Source organism: Botryllus schlosseri, chromosome 3 (assembly GCF_051294905.1).
Source record: "Botryllus schlosseri isolate E-star chromosome 3, Bs_hap1, whole genome shotgun sequence".
Classification (NCBI taxonomy): Eukaryota; Metazoa; Chordata; class Ascidiacea; order Stolidobranchia; family Styelidae; genus Botryllus; species Botryllus schlosseri.
In genome coordinates, this window is record NC_137238.1 from 18,027,286 (window position 1) to 18,049,476 (window position 22,191).

The 22,191-nt window shown below is 39.0% G+C and overlaps 1 protein-coding gene and 1 long non-coding RNA gene across 8 annotated transcripts in view; one reads left to right on the forward strand and one right to left on the reverse strand.

The window, feature by feature from the left end:
* The window catches only part of LOC145434981 (cytosolic phospholipase A2-like), a 96,464-nt gene that overhangs the window by 65,051 nt on the left and 9,222 nt on the right, over positions 1-22,191 (reverse strand). The window contains exon 1 of one of the 5 annotated variants that reach the window (XM_080312221.1): positions 17,704-17,734. The exons of the other annotated variants lie outside the window; for them this stretch is intronic. Within the exon in view, the coding sequence (XP_080168347.1) occupies positions 17,704-17,719 (16 nt within the window). The 5' untranslated portion in view covers positions 17,720-17,734. Of the gene's footprint in view, positions 1-17,703; positions 17,735-22,191 lie in introns of those variants that run through there. 5 annotated transcript variants of the gene reach the window in all.
* On the forward strand, positions 6,749-13,442 carry LOC145435004 (uncharacterized). Of its 3 annotated transcripts, XR_013913663.1 has the most exons (6): positions 6,749-8,399; positions 8,903-9,011; positions 9,074-9,243; positions 10,063-10,176; positions 11,142-11,245; positions 12,699-13,442. It is a non-coding gene; the product is annotated as an uncharacterized LOC145435004 (long non-coding RNA). The 3 variants fall into 3 exon arrangements; XR_013913662.1 differs by having other exon boundaries at positions 8,233-9,011; XR_013913661.1 differs by lacking the exon at positions 8,903-9,011 and having other exon boundaries at positions 8,235-8,399; positions 9,172-9,243.

Consider the following 22,191-nt stretch of genomic DNA (forward strand, 5'->3'; position numbering starts at 1 on the left):
TTTGATGTTTTACAGCTTGTAGCCTACTTTATAGGCCTACCGTTTTAAACGGCCAATTGTCTGCTCATTGTGAATCATTAGCAGTCAAATAAAACAAATAGGTAGGTATATGGCGTTATGGTCAACAAAGACTTCTTGGGCATTGCATCATTTTTATATTAAGAAGCGCACGATGAAAAATTGAGATGTAGACAACATTTTTAGAATGAAGCAGTGTGTTACCAGCAGTGTACGCACAGCTTGAGTGTTGTCAGCAAACAACTGCTGCTGATGAACGTTCTTTCTCCATTCTTAGCAAGCTTCTTAGTAAGGACATGCACTTTCTACCTCTACCCAGGAATGTAGGAAAGTATCTCTCGTTGGACTAGGCCTACAAAAAAGTTTTAATTATTTTTACCATAATACGTATTGTAACTACTGGAATTCTTCGTAGGGCCAGATTTCGTTGAAATGTTAGTTTTTTCATGTACAAATTTGCTTGTTTCTAAGCCAAAAACTTTCTTTCAGGCCAAACTACTACGTTAGGACAGCCAGTATTAACCAGAAATGAAGATAAGTGATACAGTTTTAACATTATGTGAAAGAACACCTAATTCGCATACGTTAGGTCAAGATTCAGTTTGTTTAGGTCAAAAAATCTCAAAATTTTGATTTTTTAGGTCAAACTTTCCTTTTTTAGGTAAAAATAAATCGCCCTAGTAATGAATAATGGGCAATATACAACATCCTGATCATACGATTCGTACTTTTCTACAAATCAAGCTAGTTTTCTCTCTGGCGAGTTGCGTACACCGTAAATCAGGGACGGGCAACCCAGCTCCGCAATTCCCCACTACTTGCTTGCTGCGTCAAATTATAGTGACTGTTCGGGTCTGCATACGTTTGTTCATTTTATATCACGGACATCGATAAGATAAGGGTGCGTTCCAATCTAACTGATGTTCACGTGCAACCTTTACTATAAAGGTTTTTCTACCTCCAACATGGACCCAGAGTTCATAGCACTTGTTGGCAACTTCATCGACCACAGATGCTTCATTGACTTCAACAGCTAGTTAAGTACGTTACGGTAATAAATTCATTAAATACTGTTATGGTGTCTATGCTTTAAACTTTAAAGTTTGCATCAAGTACGATTTTTTCTTTGGAAAAGGAATAATGTATAGATTCAAGAGTCCGGCCGGCCGAGTACTTCATTTTTCCATATCAGGCCCGCCGACTGGAGAAGTTGTCCGCCCTTGCCGCAAACGAAAACTGATCATTTTACAGACTTCCACCCTGTAGCCGGGTGCATATCAGATATACGGCACTTGATGGTACGAAATAGTGATCTCACGCGATTCAAGTCGGTGAGAATGAGTCGAATACATCTATTTATATCGAAATATGACCTAGGTACGAAACACCAAAGCATCGGTACGCTGTTCGTGAAGAATAACTAAAGAGTAACTTTGGTAATGCTGAGCTCATGATTCTAGTATACTCAAATCCGAATTGAGTCTTTACTGAAATTATACGCCCTATTCCACTAGGAGCTTTCAACTAGAACTGGAATTTTAATGCCTTTTCCACATCTGGGAAGCCTTGAAACCTCGCTTTGTCGTATTGTATAAGCATCAACAATTTGTATATTAAATCCACACGCGTACATACAAATGACTTTGATGTAAGGCCGTGATCAATCCGCAGCATTATCAAAGGTGCAAAGGCATAGGTATGACCGAAAAAATGCCAAATCCTCATTGACCTGGTTCAGAACTGACAATGCTTTCAATAGTTACGAATGCAAAAATTTGTATGTGTCAACAGCTAATTCATTTTGTACGGTGACATAATGATGTAGGCCTCATTTCAACGGGGTCGTCGACGAAAAACGGCAACGAAAAAGCCATCAGTAAATTGACTGACTGATTTTTCGTGTGTTGTAAATGCTGATTAATTTGCAATACACTTTTATTGTCTGTATACAATTTGTATAAATCATTTTACTTCATTTTTTTTTCCGTCGGTCATTGTATATGGGGGTTTTAAGAGAAAAATCCATCAACGCTCAGGGAGCACTAACGCTAAAAGGATTACGAAAACGGTAACGATTGTGGGCCGTCGATGTAAGTCGGCTTCTCAGGAATCAGATCGCACAATATCGGCCTAATGTACAATGACCGTTTACTATGAGTTTAAGCAGTGACCATGACCAAATTTGCCATAGATGTCAAAGCAGCATGAACGCTGAAACAACAATAAGTCAATTTCAACCCAGTTGAGTGATAGAAATGGGATTTTCTGGCTGACACGTTTGAAAGTTCTGTTTAAATCATTCCAATGGCAGCTCAATTGTGTGACACAAAAATCTTACAAAAGCCTAGAACGATAGTGGTAGTGCTATAAGTCGCCATCTCAGAGATCATCATAAATACCAAACAACAGCAACAATATCGCACTTAGCGCCCATGGCTGTTGTTTCACACAGGTGACTGGTCGATTTTCGCGATAGTATTTGCATTTGGGGTTTTAGGATGACTATGCCCATGAATTCAGTTTTTCCTTCTCAGCAAACGTGACATGAAAAATAATAATTCATAGCTCACTGTCAGATATATGGATGTTGTGAAAAGAGTAAACAAAATTTCATGCATATAGGGTATCACTCGACTAGTTACCGTCAATCATTCAATTGCTACAAAATAGATCGCCCACACACGGAACTGCAACTCCTCTCATCTGCACGAATGCAGCACCATAGCTACAAATATGTGGTATCAACCTCCCCGTGTACCTCCCTGTACGATCTCCCTTAACATTAAACCACGTGATATAACACTGAAAGTTATGCAGAGGCGCACAACCATTCAGAATGTTTCGCGTGGTATTTGCAAAACTAGTTATTTTACTGTAAAATGAAATACCCACGTATTGTATTGTCAGCTTGCAGGACCAACCATCCAATCAGCCAGACCGTGATATTTATGGTGTTAATGAATAATAATAAAAAAACAGTTTTGAAGCATTTTCGTAGCCAACGGTGGCGAAACGGGACATACCTCAACATTTTCGTAGATATTTGTAAAATAACAAGGTAGAGTAATTCGCAGCAGAATTTTCCATCTCAATCAGTTTCGCGCTTGGCGCGATTTATGTGCCGCATTATATAGCGTGTTTAGGATGTGTCTTGTACTATTATAGAGCGTGTATTATACCGTAGTAGAAGAGAGGTCTGGGTCATCAAGTTTCATCGTGGTGTATCTTGTCGCAATTTTGCTCAATATCGAACTCGTTCTCGTCCAGACGTGAAGACCGGGCGTGGACAAGGGCCAATTCCAGTCAAGAAGCTTGACATTAAATACAGGAAAGGAAGGAGAAATTTAGAAGTTGAATGAATCATGTCTGTCACGTAGGAAGGCCATGATTGACAGGTTCAAACACCGCGGATTGACTATTAGAGGCCGTCCGATATATCCCGTTGCGCCGTTGCTGGAATGTCACTATCGACTGTTAAATGACGTCATCGCTGTACCTTGATATTTCGTCGTTACGGGTGTATTATATTATTTGCTCTAAGGCTAAGCATTGCAAATTGTTACTGGTATAAAAATTAGATTCTCCGTTTCTTCGAACCATTACGCTATGGTACCGACTATAATTATGAAGGTTGAGTAGAGACTACACCACAGGGGAGCTCCCGGTAACACAAAACATTGCCCTGGTAACATCGTGCTTAACCGCGCTGTCTGAACATTTAAAGCAGTGGTTCCTAACCTTTCTATCTCCATCGCCCCATTTCAAAAGTTGCCTGGGTCTGGCGCCCCCTATTTTAAGGACTGTAGTAAAGAAACAATGGGTAAATGGTCGAAGTTCTGTTTCGGGTTGGTGCTTCACTATTAGACCACTCGACTAATGAACGGTATAATTGTATGTGCTATTTTCGGGATCAAATCCAGGTTGTTATTACAATCATCGGGTAAGGCATACGGGCTCTTAGCATTTGGTTCGAGATCGATGTGCACATCCCGAATTCTCCTCTGCGATTGGCAATACGGGGAAGTTGACTGTATTGAGTTTTGTTTTATTCCTTTGCGTGACTTCCAAATCAACTGAGAATGTGGTAGAGATTTGCTCACATTACATTTAGGCCTACAACAAGCTCTTATCTTTTACATGAATGGGGGTAACAACACTAAGCAGTATCATCCTTGATGATACGATGAAGAATTATTCTAAGGATTTAATTTTGTAGCTCTCAAATACAAGTGTATCTAGTTAATCATTTTGGCCAAAAAGCTTCAATGTACAAGGGCATCACTTCAGAAACTTGTACAGTACAGTGCCTTTTCGATATCGACACGCAGAGCGCTGCAGGATACAACATCTAGTTCAAAACATTTTGTGAAAAATAACCCGAGCTATCAGTATTAATATCAGTTTATTAATATTTCAAGACACCACAAAACTGCAATACAATGAAAAGATAGGAAGGCGTCGAAACGACTTGGAGTAGCTAGCGTGACGGGAGTGTTTTAACAGGGAATTGACAATCCAAAAGTACGCCAAATTCAGTTTACCTTAACTAAAATAAACCACTGCATTCATGGAAATATCGTCGGTGGATATTTCGCGATGAGCACAACGAACAACGTTTTGATTTGACAGATTTTGTCGAATGTTAGTTTGCAATGAGAACTCAGGGATACACAGAACTATTGTTATGCTACATAATCATATGTCCTTACTACACCATCTACTGCGAGGCCATTTTTCTTCAGCGCCCCTAACACCGCCCCTCTGAGCCAAGCGCTCCCGCTGAAGACAAGGTCAAGAACCACTGATTTAAAGGCAACGATGATGCCTTCGATTAATCAGGTCAGCATAAAATAAGTAGGGCTGGGCAAAATCGAGTACCTGAGTGATTCGATTCAGAATCACGTATTATGCTTCGAGTCGAGTCGAGTATTCGAGTATCACACATTATGACGTCATAACATAATGTAATATGTCAAAGTTCAAATATGTACCTTTTACGCCACAGCAAAGAATATAATGCCTGTTATCCATCACATTAAAGATGCTTTGATATTTTTTCGACCATACCGATTTCATTGCACATCGTGACAAGGTTATGGGAGGATTATGACTTCGAAAATGTGTTATTTCACGTAAGCTTTGTAGCTTTGTACTATGTTTCGTATGCTTCAATGCAGCCAATCAGTGTTTTAAGCCTTCCGCATTGGAAACTAGCATCAAAACTATAATTCTCGTTGATAAATTAACTTTCAGTAGCGAGGAGCTTGTAATTTCAGTACTCGAAAATATCGTCTTTTACTACTCGACTCGAATCATTAAAATTAATACTCGATTCAGATTCGAGTACTCGAATCATTGTGCCCAGCCCTAAAAATAAGGTGTCGGAGTTATTTTCTGCTTTCACTTCGGCAGGACTGATCTATGAAGGCCATAGTTATATAGTAGATCATTTCATGATGGAAATCAGGAATGAGCACTGGACTGGACTTGGATTGGACAGGGTCCGCACTAAGGGATATTTTCGTTGGACCCGGATCGGACCAGATTGAGGTTTTTGAAATAAAATCGGATCCGTTTGGACTTGGACATTTAGCATGGAAACATCTGAACTGGGGTGCGCTGGGTTTTCAACCAGAACCGCGGAAAGTTTTTGCTCCTGGGTTTTGTGATGCCACGACTGGCGCAGCTGAGAGCAGGCAGTAATTTGCGAATACTGCCATCACAGAGTGGATGGCGAGCGGCTGATATTACAGGCCACTCCAAGTATTTTCGACACCTTCCTATATCCGAATTCTATCGCAATATCGTGGTGTTTTGAACTGATAAACGAATGATATTTCATTTTCGAACCACTTGCCTTAACCGTCGGTTTGTCATTTTACCCAAAAGACATTATCCGAGATATAATTTTAAATACATGATAACGATATAGCAATTTTTGAAAATCATTTGCTCTAAACCAGTGAAGAAATTCTAAAACATTACGAATGATTTTCTATTGCAATCACCTGGAATTTAGCGCTAGTTCCCCACAATTGGCAATGCAATATCTAGAAGGAGTTGTTTGCTGATTTGATGTTCGTTTGTGGTTTTTTCTTATCACTTTCGCACTGTAACCTCAATTTTCAGTTCAGTCCAATAAGAAATTGCCGAGCGAATGTGAGAGCTAAGTCCAATTGGCTATACGATTAGTCTCACCGTTGGTTACTTTAAATCAGTTTGCGTGGGCATGATACTTCCTGGTTTTCGCGGAAACGCATGCAACGGAATGCAGATCAACTCGTACTTTCACTATGATTTCGACTGTTATTATTTATTCAAAGGTCACGATAATAGTGATGTAATCAGGTCGATTGACTCGAAGGATTAGTTATTCTAGCGATTCGACAAAATATTCGAACAATGTATTTGAGAAGATTTCGATAATTTATTCTTTTGGCGTCTCCGTCTTAACGATAATACCTCGCCGAAATAAGACGTATAGTGGTTATAACTAAAGATTACCAAAGCATAGTAGTTACTCAAGTTCATCTGTTTCTTGCTAAGGGACCAGTGTTTTAAGACCATAAATTCAAATCTGCGGCTATAGTCGAATATATCTTATAATGATGATGACAGGTCACAACAAGTCAAACTTAGGTTAAAATTGTAGCGTTAGATCAAAATATGTAAAAATTAGAAACAAAGTCAAATTTTTTTTACAACTCGCATTTCGTTTGTATCGTACACTGTAAATTCACAGCGCTGAATGACATACAACATTGTGCATAGGTATATACAATATTTGGCTGACACATATTATTGGCTGAGATCTGACATCGAGAATCCGCCATGTTGTGTGCACGTCCACACATCATCAAGGAATGTTATAAGATGTGGGTTCATGCTCATATGATGTGTCTATGAGCTCACATGTATATCAGTAGTCATTCCGAACGAATTTTATGCGGTGTCAAACATTCATACCAGATATCAATTGGGAAGGAATTCGAAAAGCCTCGCAAAATGTGATTTTATAGAATGTAAACGTGGGATGGCAACGACCGATTTTGCAGCTTCGTTCCGCTTCGCTGAAGCTTTACTCAGACTTATTTTGCGGCAGCTGCTGTGGGATTTCTGGCAATCCAAAAGTTGTCTTCCAGAGCTCAGAATTTATTGAATCTGGCCTCGATCGAAAGCTACTGTCGCACTGATTCCGAAATTATCAATCAAAATACGGTAAGGCTCCGTACTTGGATGAAAAATCACTCTCAACATCTAAAATCTGCATTGTTCAGAACAATTGGATGACCGCAAAACAATGACCTATCGCGACTCTTCGATTGTTCGGACAATGCTGATAACTCAGACTTGAAGGGCGCATTCTAAGCGGTTCAGTGCCTGATCATATTTTCATTTACATTTTCGGAGTCAGTGTGCCGGTAGCTTTCGATCAATATCAGATTCAGTTAATTCTGCGCTCTGGAAGACGACTTTTGGATTGCCATAAATCCTACAGTTGCTGCCGTAAAATAAGTCCGAGTAAAGCTTCAGCGAAGCGGAACGAAGCTGCAAAATCGGTCGTTGCCATTCCACGTTTACATTCCATAGTGATTTGATCGGTATGGTTATTGACCCGAAGCTATAGATTTTTCATCAGGCTGCAGTGTTTAATTAGTAATATTATTACTGATATAACTAACCAAGGTTGTAGCCGACGGTGGTGCCGGCCTTGAAGCAAATAGGTAGGTGATCAGATAATATGGTCGTGCTGTACCAACACTTGACTGACGACTCGCTATTTTGAGGTTTGCTCTGATCTGACTTTACATACCTACGATACTCACGTTACTCCTTGATGTTAGTGTTACTTTCCTAAATGTTCTTATAGTTAATCGCTTGTTTCTCATTCCAGTTTATTATGAACAAATTATCAGATCAACATACCAAAAGATTGCGATAAAATAAAAAGGTGATCGTATTATTTTCCTGCCGAACTTACTAAAGAAATTTGTAATACCAATATGTATGAAACACCGCGACGCTGAACATTTTACTTGTATCCGGCACCGCTGCCATTGCCATTGAACAACAGTATAGCAATCATTCAGTTATTAGTAGTACCCGTTGTATTTTATTATTGATGTAATGAAAAATGGACTCTGTCTCTCCTTTACGCATGACTTACTGAGTCACGTGACTGTATGGCACAATCGAAGCGGTAATCGGAGTCACCTGACTGTATGACGCAATCGATCGATACCACGCAGGATCGGAGTGAGTGGGGTATATCGTGAATCTTTCGGTCTTAGTTACGTGAATCTAAATAGCATATAGCGAGGAAATGGAGATGTATTTAGTGCAAAACGGAATCAAGAGGGAGCTCATTGATTTACTGCAAGGTAATTCGTTTATGTAAATTTTCAACATCTGTAAATTAAGGCATGTTCATGTTATCGAGTTTCACACACAGCGCCCAGCGGGATGAGTTGATATAGATTACCTATTTTCGATCTAGCAGCTTGATGCACCATAAAAATGTGAGCTAATGCAATTTATTAATTTCATCTTAAGATATATATTTGTAGACCTAGTGATGAAACCTCACTGGCAGATGAAGTTATGCTGTACATCTTGCTTTGCAGTTGACCTGTTTCAATTACTTGATATGGTTTGGTAGAATGTCTAATGTAAAGTGTTGGTTGTGCCCTCGTATCGGAACTACCGATTTGCTGTCTTCACATTTATTGAGGCGTCACAGACAACGTCCGAGTGTTGTCATGTCATGCAGGATCTGTGGCATAGTGTATTCAAAATATGAAGACACTGGACTTGTTCTGCTATGAAGCACCGACCTCTCGCTATACTATGACCTGCTGTGCATTCATGATCATATGCTTTTCAGTATTACTTCTCGAAGAAGCTTTCGCAAAAGTTGAGGAATCTCATGCAAAAGACAAATGCATCTGGTACATCTTCATAGAGAGCGCCAGCTTTGTGTCTACGCTCGTCAGGTGATTGGGATGATGGTTATTCTTTTTTTTTAATCATTTATAAGTTTCATGTTATTCAAAAGGTCACCCCGATCTAACTATTGAAGATGCCAGGGTGCAGTTCGAAACAGAATTCAATAGACCTGGCGCCAATTGGCCGAATGTCATCGCTCTCATGAAGTTGAAGGTGCTAGAATTCGGTGGCGTTGCTGAAATTTTGAAGAGCTTTCCGATGCTGCAAGATATTAGACTGGTGAGTTCTTTCATTCCTTAAAGATGACTTTGAGTTGCAGTCATAACTTCGAAAATCAGTAAAATGAAATTGTTTGTGCCTCGGCAAATTGAAAATTGTATTGCCTATGTATTTTCCTATTGCATCAATATATACACTGTTTTCCTATTACACGACATGTGTACACTGTACAGTGTACACTGTACCAGGCTTGGACAACTATAGAAAATTTTAAGCTCTTCCAAATTGAATTAGATTAGAATTACAGCGCATTTTTTTTCAAATTAGATTTACCTCAATTTGCAAAAACTTGAAAATTGACAGAAATTATGAATGACAAGGGAATCCTGCAAAATTCAAGTCTACTTCATAGGAAGGAGCATGAGATTGGTTAGCGTCTGTGCACCATAGCTGAAAAGTTGGACGTGACGTCGCACGAGGCGGATATTTTCGTTAGCTCACTACCAAATACCATAGTCAATTAGGCATTTTCAGAAGAACAATGAATATGATGAGAATTAAAAGAGTATAGAAACTTTCCACTAATTAGGTTAGAATTAGATTAATGAGATTTCGTACTACTTGGGTGAAATTAGACAACTAGAATTATTTATTTGTCAAAGTCTGCACGGTATGGTGATACAATATGCTAAAAATAATTAAATTATTGTGATAAATAAATGAAGACAATCTAATTATGTTCGTATCAAGATAAGTTAGTGAATAACTATGTATTTTAAAATGAATATGGATGAATTTACTTACTCTAGCTAACCTGTTTTAACTGAAGTGCATATTCATGACTAACAGCTCTGAGTAACGCGTTGTTATTCTCAATAGATCAGGCATGAATTTCAACTGCTTGTTGATAGAAGTGTTGAAGAAATGCATGAGAAGTACATGGAAATGCTTCTCACTCTTGATAAAGTTTTTGGAGAGCAGACTGATCAAGAGGTTGGTATTATGTTTCATAATTAACAGTGCTACAGTCATAGGCGCTGACTTTTATTTTTGCGTGGGGTGGCGGCAGACGCGTAGCCAGGGGTGTCGAGATCCCCTCTTTGAAACGCAAAACCACTTCTTTTTGAAATGAGCATTTTGACTCTAATATTCAACAAGTCGTATCATTGTTACGCTGGGCCGCGATCAATTAGCGAGATTCGTCTGTGCACGCATATCGCATCACACAATGCTACGTGACGCGATTTCCAGCTGAAATATTTTAAACGCAGCTTGCGGCCCTCATCGATGCGAATAATGCACTTCAATTTGTAGAAGGTGGACGTATATTTGTTCGTCAAATCGCGATAGGAGATGGTGTTTCTCAGAGCGCGCGATGAAATCGACGTTTCTAACGATGAGGTCGAATTCGTACATCTAATAAGGATCGTTACTTTGGTGAAATCAGCACGCTGTGCGAAATACATAGTAGTGATCAATTTTATCGGACTGGACAATCAACCGGCAAAGTTATGCTGATAAAGAAATTGCAGATATGCCGCAAACCCACAATAATTACAATTACAGGGTGCGCTTGTCATACGTAAATACCCAGATTCGGCATTGGCAACGAGCATAATTTGTTCAGACACGGGCATAAGTTTTAATCAAAAAGATACATAAACACGAACTGTTTGGGGAAAGTGTTTCGGCGGACAGTAGTAAGGCCTGCACGCGGACGCGCTATATCAAACCCCCCACGATAGTGCACATGAGATATTGATAACCCATTTTGCATACAAATGATTCTCGCTAATTTGCAGTAGGCCTACGCAGCATCGATAATACGAATTAGTGAATTGGCATTTCAAAAGGATGGGCTGGAATGGAAGCATTTGAAGTGCAGGAATGTCCCTCACCTGTATATTATGATTCTTATTAGTCCTTCACCTGTTTATTGTGATTCTACTTGTTTGCAGGGAAATGAAGACGATGAAATTCATGTCCTGCTCAAACTGCAGAACCTCTCGCAGACAAGAGAATAAAGTCGAACCATGGTTTGAGTGCGATATGTCTTTGTCAGGTAAGATTTGCTACCTGTCTAGTATGGATCTGCTTCAGTTCAGATATATATAGAAGTTCTATAAAATAGAATCCTTATATATGATAGAAATTCTTGAGCCGTCCCAAAACGAAGGTGTATTATGTTATGCTAAACATCGCGCTTGACGTAATGGAGCTGCAGAATTTCGTATCAAGGCCAACTGACGTGGCTGCGCGTCATCCAATCTTAACCCGTAACGGAAATATAGAAGTCGCGGCGAGTAAAGCGATGGTGACGTTATCGCACCAGAAATTTCACAACGGGTTAGGAAACGCGGAAACTCGAGCGTAACAGGTCCTATGCGAAATTCATTTAATATATGTTTATCATATTTTGAAATAGGGAAAGGAGGATTTTCACAGTAACAGTACTGGAGTTGCCAAAAATGAAGACATTTAGGCGTCCTAGGACGACAATTTCAAAAACCTGAAAAAGGAGTACAAATCCTTCTAAAGGAGGTCGTATGGTAACCCTAATTTTATTTCAGCACCATTACGGTGGCGCTCTGAAGACAACGATTGCAGTAAATTTTTTCTCGACCCGCTAGTTAATTTGAGACGACATCATTTGTATAGCGCAGTGCCCCTTTCAGATTAACCAACTAACAATTTATGATCGACCAAGGTCCGTGGTACATTGGTACCCCTTAAGATTCTGATGATGTAGAGAAATTTATGCATCTGATCACAGTTGGTGCATCTAATAATGCTTCGATTTATAATCGAATAATATAATATGAAGGAAATATGTCGTACACGCCCTATGTCCTAAAGAAATAGAATACACTAGGCCCGATTTTGACAAATCTTCCGTTGAATGTCGCATCTAAACCACCTTGGCGTGTACGACATATTTCCTTCATAACATCGGGTGACAACGATATAAAGTTCGATCTCTGCGTGATGTTCTTGTGAAAATTTCAATAAATTGAAACTCTATTGCGGTGACGTTCTGAAGAAAATGGCTGCGGCCTAAATTTTTCTCGTTTGCCCTTCAATTAGGGACGACATCATTTTTAGAGTGCAGTGCCCCTTTAGACTATTCGTTGATTCAGCTACATTTATATTTTTAGTGTGAGAAGCAGGGTCGTAACCAAGTCACAAGGCTCCGAGTCACAACTCAATCTCACTTTTATAGGATTGACTCGAGTCAAGTTGAGTTATTTTCAATTCACCACCGAGTCAAGTCCTAGTTCAAGTCAACAAGTAGAGGTTCGAGTCCAAGTCATGGTGTTATGACTCGAGTCATTTTTTTTGTTTTGAGAAAATGTCTCGAGTCAAGTCGAGTCATCAGAAAGTCGTGACTCAAGTCATTACAACCCTGATGAGAAGTCTCATAAAAGCATTTCTAGCTGAAGTTGGTCATGTGCTCTGGATTCGCACGTGAATATTTAGCAATATCATTTAAAGCTAACATATTGTTTTAATTCCAGGCACATACAGTCGATTTAACGACTTCAAAGTTGACTCCTCATCTTTTGATTGCACGTCATGAGAATGAAGATGAACAATCGTGGATTTCGGCCAATAGCATCACCTTCAAGCGCAGATCCGAAAACGAAAGAAGACCGTTTGAGAGGATAATTGATCTCGTAGCATGCTATTACGCATGGGATCTTAGTTATCCCAAGGTCTTTCAAATAATGCCATTCATTCAACGTGTCCTTGTTGGTGATAAAAATTCGCGATTTCAGTCGAACAAGTTCGTAAATTTTTGGAAAAAATATCAAAATGTCCAGCAATCGATTGGAAAAATGTAGGCTAATTAATCTCCCCTGCTCCAAGTACTTGTACTGTGAGTACTACTTTCTAGGGCTGGGCAAAATCGAGTACCTGAGTGATTCGATTCTGAATCACGTAAAATGCTTCGAGTCGAGTATTCGAGTATCACTCATTATGACGTAATAACAGAATGTAATATGTCAAAGCTTAAATATGTACCTTTCATGCCACCACAAATAATATAATGCCTGTTATTGATCACATCAAAGATTGTTCGGTATTTGTTTGGCCATACGGGTTTCATTGCACTTTGTGACAATGTTGTGAGATGATCACGACTTGGGAAATCTATATTTTCAGTAACGTTCGTAGCGTTGTACTGTATGTCGCCCATGCTGCGATACACCCATTCAATGTTTCAAGGCTTTCACGGAAAAATTGTATCGAAACTATAATTATCGTTGATAAATTAACGTGCAGTGGCGAGGAGCGTATAATTACAGTACTCGAAAAAATCGAATTTTGCTACTCGACTCGAATCATCAGAATTATTACTCGATTCAGATTCGAGTACTCGAATCATTGTACCTAGCCGCTAGCCCTATTGCTTTCTATTGTCATGTAATGTACCTGTAGATATTGGTTGCACAATAATTCGTTTTTTTGTGGCTAGACTTTTGCTATGCCTTCAATTTGTAAAATTTTCGTTTTTAGTGGCACTGTACGTACATTAAGGCTGTTCCAAAATAAGATACTGCTGAGCCAAAATTGGTTTACTATGGTTTTTTGGCAATTCAATCATTTGATCATGTAACTAGTCAATTCGTGAGAAACAATATTTATTGGCAACATTACTGTACATACACTTTGCTTTAGTTCCAAATTCAGTTCTTTTATACTGTTATTACTGTTACATAGTATATTCATATTGAAATGAACCCGAATATTTTCTGTTGACACTTGTCAGTGGTAATCGTCAGCAAATCTAGTAGAGATTTGGAAAGGACATTGTATATCAACAATCGTATCACAAAATATGACGTTATCAGCATGAAATTTCGAGAGAGAGAGCGTTCAGTGCACTATTCCCAGCTGGTACACGAAATCCTGTTGACAGAGTTTCGGCTGGTGTATTTTATACATGTCATTTCCGCTGATATTAGTCCCTTTACTTCCACTATTGCGATTGGGTTGTTGTATATCTCTTTGTTGGCGTTGAGCGTTTTGCGAATGACTTGGAGTTTTTCTAGTACTTTGATTAGCACACTGTGGTTCACTTATCAAAATACACTAGCCGGAACTCTGTCAACAGAAGGAGTTTGTGTACCAGTTGCATCGGAATAGTGCACTGAACGCTCTCTCTCTTGAAATTTCATGCTGGTGACGTCATATTTTGTGATACGATTTTGTTGATATACAATGTTCTTTCCAATTCTTTACTAGTTACTGACGATTGCCCCTGACGAGTGTCAGCCGAAAATATTCGGGCTCATTTCAATGTGAACATATACTATTCAATTATATATTGAAGTTCTGTACCTCCAAGAAGCTCTGTTATGACTGTATAAAATCCTGTCTTACTGTGTCAAAAAATTGTTGTTTTCAATTTTTATTGTCATATTTATAACGGCAATTTACACTTTTAACGTACATTTTACAACCGATTCTTTTAAAATAAAATATTGTTTCAAGAGCCTGTGGAGGTATATCAGGTACATAATTTAGAGCTCTGCAGTGATAGGTACGGACATGCCACTTCAGACCACACGATATTATGACATACATCGCTACCACACAATGTGGCATCTAAAAAAAAAATCGAATATTGTGTGTTTTTTAGGTGCATAAATGCACGCGTTTCAGTTTACAGTGTAGATTTTGCACTGTCGGGGAGCTTATCATGTGACATTTTACAGCTTGCAGCCTACTTTATAGGCATACCGTTGTAGAAAGCCCATTGTCTGCTCATTGTGAATCATAAACATTCAAATAAAACAAATAGGTTGGCATGGTGTTATGCTCAACGTACCGCAAAATGCTAACTGAAGCAAGACTGTGCGGGCAATGCATGGTTCTGATATCCAGAAGTGCATTATAAAAAATTGTGACTTGGACATCACTGTCAGAATGAAGCAACACGGTGTGTCACCAGCAGTGTACGCACAACTTCAATGTTGTCAGCCAACCACTGCTTCTGTTGAACGTTCTTTCTCCATTCGTGGAGAGCTACTTAGTAAGGACAGACACTTTCTACCCGAGAATACTGTAGGAAAGTATCTTTTGTTGTACTACAACAGATTTTAATTATTTCTACCATAATACGTGATGTAACCACCGGAATTTTTCATGGGGCTAGATTACGTTAAAATCAAGTGTTTTCATGAAAATATTTGTCAGTTTTGAGTTAACAAAGTTTTTCGGGCTGAACTACTTCGTAAGGACAGACAGTTCGAACAAGCAATGAAAATAACCTTATGTGGATAACACCTAATTTGCATACGTTAGGTCAAAATATGGTCAAAATTAGGTTTTTTAAGATCAACAAATGTCAAATTTTAGATTTTTTCAAGGTCGAAATCTTCTGTGGTTTAGGTAATAAAATTGCCTTAATGATGAAGGTTGGTGAAATTATGACAGGCGTGGTTACTGGTTATCTGGTCGTAGTACCATATGGTGCGGAAAGAGAAATTTCAATACCCCACATCCGCCACACTTGTTCCCAACCATTTTCATAGATTTTTCATACCGTTTTAATTCTTCCATGCCATATTTAATATATTTCCCATTCTTTCGCGGTTGCCGAATATCTCAGATACAATTATATTTTTGATGTGAGGAAATTACCGGGTGTTTACATCTAATTATTTCAGATTGAATCATCCATTTGCTTGTCCACCATCACCAATGTCGCAGTGAAATATGTAAACGATGTACTCATCCTAAACATCGAAGATGAAATGTTAACAGTATACGGGATTCCTTGGGAATCACAAAAGGAGCGTGATAGACTTTTGGCCTGTAAGACAAGTTTGCGAACGTACTGCTTGCAGTAATACAGAGATCCGACGGAACGAATGACATAAAACAAAGAGATTGTCGCATTAGAACATCCCTCAGACTACAGACTGACACTGCTAGAATCCAAGAGGATGTTATTTATCATCGCCCATGCATTCATTGGCCACAAGCCTATTCATTAGTTTCACTAGCCCTGCCTTGGTATCAATGTTTTATTCAGAGATGGCTAAATTTACTAAGGCCCACCATTCATTGTGCAGCATGGCATTTTTTTCAGAGAACATAACTGGATGGAGTGTAGAAGAGATGTTATCTTTATGAATATAAAAATGTAATCATGCTAGCTGGAAGATAATTCCAGCGAAGTATAGATGATTTCCTAATTTAGCAAGTTTGCGAAGTGGAAGTTACGATATGCGAGATATTACTATGGACTGCAATAACGGTCGAATAACCTTCGATTTTTAAATAAATATTCATGGATTACAATCAATACCATATCATTGATTTTATGTTTCTTCGCATGTACGCATGTGTTAGTGAGGAGTCGCAATTTGGGAGATGGACAATTGGACATAAACTTGCCGGCGAAGTATTTTTATGAGATACGCAATCGATTTGACAAATCAATAGTAGGATCTTTCACGGTTCAGGCTAACCTGCCAAAGCTTAAAAGTATGGAAAAATATTTCCATATCATGCCTTGAAATTTCCATTCAATACCATACCGAAATTTCGTTCCATACAATACCATGCACAATGCACATGCACAGCATACTGGGCCCTGCTGGTTATACACTATATACAGCGGCAATATTATTCAATTTTCGGCAATATATCACTGCTTAGCAATATAATATAAATCAATCCAATGACTGACTATGGGCAGCCAAACATGACGAACAGAAAATGAGCATTCTGGCTCCAAAAGTCATTTCATAATCCCGTCTTGTGCGAATAACTAAATTCGTTTGCCGCAGTTGTAATTACGCAATTTCCGGTTGTAGCTTGAATATCTTGTAGTAAACTTTAACAAAATTCGCGCAGCGGAACAGTGGCTCTAGTCGCACCAAATCGGCACCTGGAAGGTGCAAAACTTCAATATCACCTAACGATATGCTCGTAATGCCAATCCTATTCTACTGTAAGATTTTCAACAGGCTCAAATCAGCAGCTAGCATATATAAATGTTCGAACATAGTAAACTTCGAACTATATAAGGTATTTATAAACAATGACAAGTACACAGACTCGCGAACGGCACATAAGAAGTTATCAACAACGTACACTGGCGGAAGGCTATAAAAACAACCGAATAATAATACAACAATAATGAATTATTTCCAAAATATACTAGATGTCTACTGATATTCTTTCTAATCTAATTTCTTGATAATACTTTCGCGTTCATTTCAGTATAGCAATGTTTTGAGAACCTGGGTAAAGTTTCCTTCATTCTGCTGAACCCACCGAGCCGGACACATTTTCAAGTTCTTTACGAAATGTGTGTTATCAAAACAGAACGCTACAAACACTCATCTGGAATAGGTTTGACTAACCCGTTTATCTCCCGCAATTCCGATCGTTGACGCATCCACTACCAACGATTTTATCTGCCTACTATATTCAAGAAAATAAGACTTTTTGACCCGTCTTACAATACATCTCATTCAGAAATACTACAACGTGCGAACTTACCTCGCATGTTATCCATGCCTGTAGTAAGTGATTCCTGCATACCTCAATCAGTGCAGGCGAATGATTTGGGGACACAATACGATTTACTTGACCACCATAGAGTCACGACTACATGCAATCGAGCTTCGCACGAGAATGGTGTGCGAATTAGGATGAAACATGAATCAAGATAGTTCAAATTACTCCAACATAGAATGCATTGACAGAAACATATTGTAGCTTGGGTCTATATGGGAAACATGAGAATACAACTCTTGTATTGGAGACATTTGAAACGATTTACTTTACCATTACTCGGAATTAAATTGAAATATTCCCTCGAAGAACGACTTCTTCATTTACATTCTGCAATTTATTGTGTTTCACTGGGATAAACTTACAACATCTCTAACACTTAGAGAAGAATGACTTATGGCTTCATATCGTAATAACCTGGTGACGAATAAAAGTATGTCAAAACACCATGTCCTTGCTGTTACGTGAAAATGTCGTGTTCAGGTCCCTCAAACACTTTGCTGATATATCGGGTAGCTAGACAACACAAGCCAAGTATAAGCGCGACGAGCATTTAAAAATTGATGACTTATATCTGCGTTTGTAGGTTCAACTAATCCCTGTTGATGCGTAAAATGCCTTTCATACGCCATATCACGCATACCAATACTGAAGAAGTTCATAACTGTGTAACTATAGGGTTGCATTTAAAATGAAGATGACTTTAAAACATGTTTTTTCAAGCTATGACGTCACAAACATTCAACTATGACGTCATAGCGGATTGGCATTGACAATTGAAAATATATTAGGGTGAATATAGCTTCCTTGAAGAAGTAGGAACGTACTAAAGCTGTTGAATCGACTTTTGAGGGTTTCAATCGTTCCATATCGTATACGTCGGGTATATCGGGTGGTAATCGTATGTAAGCTAATACGACATGTTTTTTGGAAAGTATTTACACAATTATGGCGTAATTATACAACTTGAAAATACATTCTAAAGGCATTTGTGTAAAGCACTGTTTTAAAGCATATTCTAACAAAGTGTGTTTACAACCATTTGTTTTAAATGCAACCCTATGTGTAACCAATCGACATTAACGGTGGTCGGTAGTGATTTCAACTCCCTACTGCGGAAACATATTCAGCCTCAACGGACCGCGTTGTCGCAGCCTTAACAAAAGTAGGTTAGCTAATCGAATATTGTACTAACTGCTGTATGACAACACACGGTACAAGGTTTCAATTACGTGCTATCATCGTATTACAATTTGAAGCAACACCAGTAGGATTTCCGGTAGCGCAACATAAATACTCAGTGTTCCAAAAAGATTGTGACAATAAATTTGTGAGGGACACGAATCCTTTATACGGAAATAATTGTGATCACGCAGTGCACTTTGTTAGTGCGAGATTACGGGCCGAGCCTACATTGTAATGAAGACATCGGTGTCACACAGCTGCTCAGTGTTAGGGGGAAATGTGCGTTTACTATAGATAACTAAAATACGGATATATAGTTAGATACGCAACTCCCGTCGTCACGCTTGCTTGCCCAGAGTATTTTACTGCTCAGCAATCCGAAAGCAACATAATTTGTAATCCTATACCTGGCGACCCAAGCGCTCCAAATACTAGAAATTGATCAAATTCCGGAGCTACTGTCGCGTTGATTCCGAAAAAGTATATTAAAATCAGATCAGAGCAATGGAACCACCCTAAAACCGCCGAACAAGTCTGAAAATCGGCATTGTTCTGAACAATGGCGAGGATGCAAACGTCATTGTTATGGTCATTGTGCTTCGTCACTGCGATTGTTCGAGCAATGTCGCTTTTCAGACTTTGACGGCTATTTCGGGGTGGTTCCATTGCCCTGATCGTATTTTAATGTATATTTTCGGAAACGGCGCGACACTAGCTTTCGAATAAGATCAACTTAATTTCAATTGAGTGCTCGGGTCTCTAGTTACAGGATTAGCAATTATATTGCTTTTAGATTGACCAGCAGTGAATTACGCTGGGCAAGCAAGCGCGGCGACATGAGTTACGTAAATGCGTCTCTGTCCGTAGGTCAATAATCTATAGATTTACTCACCAAGACCACCGTGATACACTAAAACAGCAAGTCATTTCCAGGGACATATCAACATTTTAATTCGTGTATTCGGATGATTTTTACTAATAAAATAGAGTGAAAGCTTAATTGTCCACCAAATAGTTCCTATGAACTGATTTACACCTTTTATGTTATGCTGGATATCGGTTGAATGCACGATTTGCGTTTACAGTATAAAACTATTTCCTACGTCGATGGCGACGCTCTATTATGTTAATCCACCTTGTTACGGCACAACTGGGAGCTGAAAATGATTAGGCATATTTGGAGCGTGCAAACTGTCCTTATGCTACGCGACGACTTCATTGCAAAAAGGTCTCAAAGTTTATCGTCCGTCCGTTTCGCCCCGTCGCACATGCGCGAAGGTTAAAATTGCTAAGCCAAGATCGCAAATAGTCACGAAATGTTTTCCATAATTTTATATTGGTATTAGACAGGTTAGCAGAGCTCGAGTGACTGGCTATAACATAGGGTTACCATATTTTGGGAATCTGAAAAGAGGACACTCATTCTAAATTTTCAGACTTACAATACCGTAGAAAAATCCGAAAAATTGGTAAATTTATTCCGAGTATGTAGTTGGTTGACTAAAAAAGGTCATTTCTCCGACACGAATCCATATACACTTTAATTGAATTCTCCGTTGAGTGACTAAAGAAAAGGTCAAATTTCCGGCTTAACTCCCGAAATACCAGCCGGAACGTTACTCGAGTACTGATTTCCTATATCTCAGTCGAATTTTCACATACATTCAAACAAAAATTGTAAAAATGAGGACAAATTCTCAAAAATGAGGACATTTGGCCGTCCTCCGAGGACACTTTCCAAAAAGTCGAAATAGAGGACAAATCCTCCTAAAAGAGGACGTATGGTAACCCTATACAAAACCAGTGGCGGTCGATGACGAGGTACCTCTACTTTTTTGCCTTCTGGCACTACTTACTCAATTAGTTATGTTTTTATAGTACTTGCCATTGTAGGCCCACTTTAAAGTTTTGTAGGCAAGACTAGTCAGTCTCAAGACTTCGGATTATGTAAAATAATAAATAGTGCGTGGCGAGATAGCGTTGTGGTTCGGTCCACAGCTGCAACACCTATGGGTTGTGGGTTCGAGTCCATCCGAGGTGTTAATAAGCTCTTCCTTGCCACGTGATCCGCGCAAGCGGTGTCTTACGAAAAGTCTAGAAGTGCGCCGTGCTACAAGTCGGTAATTACGGAATCAAAAATTAAAAACACCGGCCTGGTGTAAAATGATCATTCTAGCCGAAACACCATGGATATCAAACAAACAAAAAAGTTCTGGGATGTTTCCATCGCGTTCACTAGTGAAATAATCACTGGGTGAAATAACCCCTGTATCACGGTGACTGAATACATTTCGACCCTGTAGTGACCTTAGTTATTTTGCGTTAGTCGTTAAGATGCGTGCACAATGCGACCAAATCTAGCCGACTTTGAACCTGCGTACTTGATCAGCTTAGAAATATGCATTTTCTATTCTCACTTGAAGTACATTCTTTAGATATCGCTACTGCTACTTGTAATTTTGCAAAGATATGCGATATCACTTCTGCTTTTACTCGACTACCAACGACGAATTAACTTTTAGCACCTCTGTAAGTGTGCATTTTATGCAACGCAACGTTTGAATGTGACTGGTGCAACCAAATCCTTTTACTGCATCGCCCCACGCTAGAATTAGCGATTATGAATATACGAATCATCGAAATTGAAAGAAGTGATATGGGAGAATTGCAACACTCCCACGTAGCGATTACAGTCGTATTCAATTTGACTATAGATAACTTTCTAGCTATCGATAGTTTGACGCACTGCGCATACGCTGAGTCACTCGGAGCGCGTCCTCTCCAGATTTCGTTACAAGCATCCGTGAAACCGTATCGAGTCGATCAGCTGAGCGCTTTATTTCAAGCACCGTGTTTTACAGTCGCACAGGGAAAGTAATTGGATGGATGACTTAACCATTTATGAATGCGTTCGAAACGCAATAATGCACGTTTACCGCGTGTATTGCAATAACTGATAAGGTATTGATTATATCGTGTTTTCGTACAACAGCGCATCTGACTGTACACCGGCGTGATGTTCAGTGTTGCTTTCATCATCGCCAAGATGTTTTAAATGCATGAGACATTGTAACTCCGTATTCGACATGCTCGCAGGTCACAACAACTAAGATCAACTATTGGCTCACGAAAAAAAGCAGATCCATAGCTGGGAGTTTAATCCGTAGCCGTATGCAATGATGCACTGCAAGTATGGAGTGATCCTGATTTGTAAATATTCGATTACGAATATTACAGCATTTTCAAATAATCATATTCGTAACCGATAGTTTTGCATAATGAATTCCT